Source organism: Heloderma suspectum, chromosome 7 (genome assembly GCF_057233095.1).
Source record: "Heloderma suspectum isolate Gila_16-S chromosome 7, 16-S_ref, whole genome shotgun sequence".
Taxonomy (NCBI): Eukaryota; Metazoa; Chordata; class Lepidosauria; order Squamata; family Helodermatidae; genus Heloderma; species Heloderma suspectum.
The window spans coordinates 41,459,116-41,464,835 of NC_139464.1; the positions used below are offsets into that span (position 1 = coordinate 41,459,116).

General features: G+C 45.8%; 1 protein-coding gene across 1 annotated transcript; it reads right to left on the minus strand.

The window, feature by feature from the left end:
• Window positions 1-3,964: 3,964 nt before the first annotated feature.
• On the minus strand, window positions 3,965-5,188 carry SSTR3 (somatostatin receptor 3). The gene has a single exon (XM_084811741.1). It carries the CDS (start codon window positions 5,186-5,188, stop codon window positions 3,965-3,967), a length of 1,224 nt encoding a protein of 407 aa, XP_084667867.1.
• Between the last annotated feature and the right edge of the window lie 532 nt (window positions 5,189-5,720).

The window sequence follows — 5,720 nt, forward strand, 5'->3', positions numbered from 1 at the left end:
CTAAAGGAATGTTGATGACATTATCAAAAATCTTTGGGGGAGGGGTACATGCACCCACACCTGTATTCATGGATATCCCTTAATCTGTGGAATTGTTACCTGTCTTGTAGATTTTAGAGGCACAGAAGCCCTACTGGGGGGTGGGGAAAAGATGATAGCACATCTGTATTATAAATGTATATAGATTTTGTACTAGTTTAATTGTCATGGTTTTCACCAAAGAATCTCACCACAAAATTGTAGTTTGGTGAGGCCTTTGAGTGTTGTCTGAAAACTAAATGGGGAGAGCAATTCTATGGTCCCTGCCCTGGGCAAACATCCCAGGGACCATAGGATGGCTCGGATCCCCCTCTTCAAGGTCAGAGACAGTGCCTTCTGACCTTGGAAGGGGGAGTTGGAGATCCATCACCTGCCCTGCTGATCACAGCCAACATGGGGAGAACTGTGCCAGTTGTGTCTCCAAGGTTGGAAAATCGACCCCGGGGAGGGAGAAGAGGTTTTCCAGGGGGCGGGGCAGGGGAGGAGACTGGAAAGGCCAGGATATGATTCATCCTGAACCTCTTCCAGGCTCCCCCGTCCAAAACACCCTCGCTAGATGGGCTGAAAACCCATCTAGTGAAAAAAGCAAAGATTGGAGAATGGGCAGGCAAAGAATCGCCTCCACCACTCCTCCTGCCCTGCTGCCTTCACCCAGCAGGGCACAGGAATCTTGGAGGCTTCCGAGCAGCGAGGTTTATAGTTCATCAACTATAAAACTTCAGTTCTCAGAGTTCCCAGATCAGAGGACTAGCTATTAAACCTGTTTGTAGTATTGCTATGCCCTGGTTCAGGTTCCCTGCTGCAACACATTCCTGAAGTCAATGCACTCTAAGCATCCCATCTTTACCATAACTGAAGGAAACACCCCCAGTTTACCCATCTTGGTGTCTGTGCCCTGTGCCCTTTCCATTGCCATCAGAACACACCAGCTCACCCACACATCTTCAAAGAATTTAATAGGGTCTCAGTTCTTGAGAAGACAGGAGTGGTGGTAGCAGCAAAACCTGCAGCAAACTCCTTATCACACTCACCATATCCACCTTGGTTCTTTAAATTTTGCTCTTTTTTATCCTGTTATTTGGGTGCATTTATGTAAACATGGGAGGTGAACATGGAGGTGGTGGTTTTGTTGTTTTTAAACTGTGGTCTTCGCTGGATTTCTGGGTGCAAAGGCTTGATGTTATGTGAATGTTCCTGAAATATCTCCCTTGCCCAGCATTCCACCCAGAAATCATCACAGTACAAGGCATTGGGAATGCTAAGGAGCAAGATCTTCTTGGATATATACACCTGACATGTAAAGGCAGCAATGACAACAGCAGATTCTAGTGGAAAAATATTTATTGTGGCAGGTTTTCATGAAAACAAACTTTCCCTGCCTTCTTCATCACTTAGCACATGGGCACATTACCAACATGAGCCCTTACCTTTAAAGGAACGTTTTATTGAAATAACCTGTCCCAAACATATTCTGCTTGTTGTAAAATAAAGCTGCAGTGAGGATAATCACAACACTTAGAACTTAGGTCACACTCTAGAGGAGCCTTCCCCAACCTGACACCTTCATCTCCCACCATTCCCAGCCAGCATGGTCACCATGGCAGTTGTAGTCTGACATATCTGGAGGGCACCATGTTGGGGAAGGCTGCTCTTAGAGTTATTCAGAACACGTCACATGCATTCTTTCAGTCAGCAAGCCTTACAACAATCCTGTAAGGTAGGTTAGCGTTATTATACCAAGGTAGCAGATTGCAGTGTTGAGGTTGACAGACCACAGTGGCCTTAGGCAAGCCTCCAATTTCTCAGCCTCAGTGATCCAGTCTGTGGTATGGGGATAATAATATCAGCGAGGAAGTGAGACTTGAACCAGGGACTCCCTGGTACGTAACTCAGGGTATGATCCTATGGACAATGCTCCTGGGAGTAAGCTCCATTGAATAGAGTGAGAAGTATATTTGAAGAAACTTGCATTGAACTTCTCTCAGTCACTGCATTACACTAGCTCCCATTAGGCTTAAGGCCCTGCTCCATATTCTCCTAGCAGTTTACCTGTTTTCAGGCCACTGTCCCTAGTTTCGATAGATTCTGAGGATGCCTTTTAAAACTAGGGATGGACGAATTTGTCAAATTTACTTTTGCTCAGGTTCTCATGTTTGCAATGCTAAGTTCATTCTGTCTTGATTCTGCATGGGATTGCTTTTTTTTAGTCTGCACAAAAATGTGTACTTTTTTTGCACATAAAAAAACATTTTTGTACACATTTTTCAAAGGTTATGTATTTTTGTGCATTTTTTTTTGCAAATGTACACATTTTCCCCCACTGAATAAAGCATTTTTGTGTGGATTTTTTAAAAAAAGATACACATTTTGGGGGTACGTTTCTTGAAATGTATACATTTTTGTATCCTTTTTGTTGTTCGTGTGAACTGCATCACACAAGTGGAGGGGAACTGCAGAGTTGGTAAGTTTGCATTAAAAATACAAACTGAATGAATTTCTCACCGATCCCTATTTAAAACGTCTTGTTAGACATGTGCATGAGATTCCATTCTCTCCCCTACTGCGTAACCACTTGGCCAGATAGTAATAAAAATTGTTGAATGCATTTCAGGTGCTTGCAGCTAATCTTAAAAAGTACAATCAGAGTCATTGCGTGATTAATGTTCTATTAAGCTATTTTGTTTTTAAAGGAAACTGTTACAGTGAGGTTACTAACATTCCCTGCTTCAGAAGCCAGTGCAGGCTTGGTTATTGCAGGGTAAAATAATGCTGGCTGTCTTCAGTAGGGGCATGGCTAGGCACTTAAAAGATTTGAGGCCCAGGCCTGTAGGACCAGTGGAGGCTGGTGGCTCTAATTTCAGTGGGGCTTTAAATTCATCCTTGGGTTTCAGTCAGAACCAGCTAGAACTATAAAGGAGCTATCCAAGGTGCTGAACCTATTTTGGGGATCGGGCCCAACACCTTGGATAGCTCCTTTAGAGTTCTGGCTGGTTGTGGCTGAAACCCAGGATGAAATCACAGCCCCACTGAAATTAGAGCCACCAGCCTCCACTGCATATGGCACAAATCTGCATATGCTGATTAATATCTACATATGCACATTTACAGAAAATTACTAGGATTTATTTAAATTTCACAGGAGGCAAAGCCAGCCAAGTCATTTCTCATCCAAATAATCTCCAATAAAAAAAAATCTTCAATTAATTCGCACCATCACTCAGATCATCCGAAACCAATGGAAAAATATCCCCCTCCCAACTTAATTCCCGTGGAGAAGAAGATGGGGGGGGGGTATTGCAGCATGTTAACCCTTCCCTTTCCAGCTGCAACTCCCCCTGAAAATTGCGCACGCGCACACACGGCAGTTAAGCTAAAAAAACCCAACACCACCAACTTGTTGGCCTCAATGGACCCTCAGGGCTCTATGGAATAGAGCCCTGAGGGTCCATTGGAGAAATACATTTTCTCCAAATGGGCCCTGAGAAATACATTCAGGCTGGGACAGGCCAAGCATCACCTGTCTTCCAACAATGTGTCATAATGCAGGTGTGGGGGGTGGTCACTTGGCCCTTAGTCTGAGAATAGAAGTGTAATAAACAAACAAGTCCCTATTTTCATCTGTAAAATGTTGGGCAGGGGTAGACTTTGAGTAACTCTAAAAACCCACATGCCAACTGAGGACAGACACGTCTTCCAAACCAGTTCCCAGAAGTCTTTGCTCTACCCAGCTGTAATTGCCAATGAGAATGGTTATTAGGCCTTGCTTTAGGGTTCTGAAGTGTCTGTCCACATTTCTCTCAGGTTTCATTTCTCCATCTTTTAGGAATGTGGCATTCCTTGAATTAAGAATGATCTCATTGTTGCTCCACATGAGCCTTAGCCAGGGAATTTCAGAGTGAAAGACAGAGAAGGCTCTTACTAGTCACTATAAGTAGCTGATGTTCACGATGCTGGGTTTTTCACAGCTAACAGGCTCCTCAGGAAGTTGTTTCTGTTCACTGCCTCCTCCTGACTCGCTGATCAGGACACATTCCTGCCTGCCATTGCCATTTTGGGCAATCTTGCTGACCTCGCTTGCTTCTGCCTCAGTTTCTTCTTCTTCCTCTTCCTCCTCCTCCTCCTCCACCTTATCTCTTGTAGTTGCTGCTGCTGCTATATCTTGGCTCTGCACACGACGGGAGGGTCTCAGGATGGCCCTACGGAAACCCTGCTTGAAGCGGTAGGAGAGGAAGCCATAAATGATGGGATTGGCACAGCTGTTGGCGTAGGGCAGCACCACCACAAGGAAGTAGATACCAAAAAGTGATGGCTCCTCAGGCAAAGTCCAGATGACATTGATGATGTTGAGCACATAGAATGGCAGCCAACAGAGTACAAAGACGGCCACCACAGCTACCACCATGCGGGTGATCCTGCGTTCAGAGCGCTTGCGCTTGGCTGTCAGTGCCCGTACCTTTCTGCCTGATGACCGGACCTTGACAACAATAAGCAGGTAGCACAGGCAGATGACTAGCAATGGCCCAAAGAAGCCAAGTGCAGCAGTGTAGACAATGAAGCCAGCTTTCCATACCGAAGCAGGCTCAGGCCACTTAATGTGGCATGTGTTCATGCCCGGAGGGACTTCCGAAAACACCACCACAGGCAGCACCACAACTGAAGAGATCACCCACACAGTGGCACTGACAGCCTTGGCCACACGTGCTGTTCGCCATTTTGATGATTTCCCAGGGTGCACCACAGCCAGGTAGCGGTCAACACTCATCACAGTCAGGCAGAAAATACTAGTGAACTGGTTTATGGCATCCACAGCCATCACTATCCGGCACATGAATGAACCAAAGGGCCAATAGGACAATGCGTTTTGTGCAGCCAAGAAGGGTAGGCCAAGCATGAAGAGTTCATCTGCCAAGGCCAGGTTGAAGATGTAGACATTGGTCACGGATTCACTCACAGAATGGCACAAAACCACATAGATGACCAGGGAGTTTCCAGCTAGACCTACTACACAGACAATGAGGTAAACCAGAGGAATGAGGACACCACTGACATCCAGGCCAAGGCTGGTAACTAGGGATAGGTTCCCAGTAACAGAGGCTGTTGAATTCTCTTCCCAAGAAGCCAGTGTGGTGGAGAAGTTGAAATTGTCCATGGCCGAAGAGTGGGAGTGATTGTCCCACTGGATCAGTTGAGAAGGGTCTGTAGTTGAGAAGAACAGGAAAAAAAATGAGAGTTCATTATTCACCTTCTAATTCACAGCTGAGCAAGCTAAAGGTAGAACAGAGAAAAAAATAAGAAATAGAGATAGGAGCTTGGATTTTCAGGGGCCCAGTCACCATCTCGTTTTGCTGCAGACCCATTTTAACAAAGGAATGGCAGGTGGCTGGCTGTAGCCCTCATTGACTTGCTGTCAAATCTCATTGCTGCAGATTATGCTCATCTGCACTCCTCGTTGCCTCTAAGGTTGGAAATAGGGAGGCAGATTTGGCCCGAGGGCTGCCAGTTGGCAACTCCTATCCTCCAGTCATGGCATGGCCAAAGACTGGAAGCAGCAGTGAATCTTCCAGAGAAGATGGAGGGCAAAGAGGAAATGGAAGCAGAAGCAGGCAAAAGTCCTCAGAAGAGTGGAGGCAGTCTTGCTGTCACTACATCACAAGGGAGTAGGTGGTTGTGAGTAACGAGAC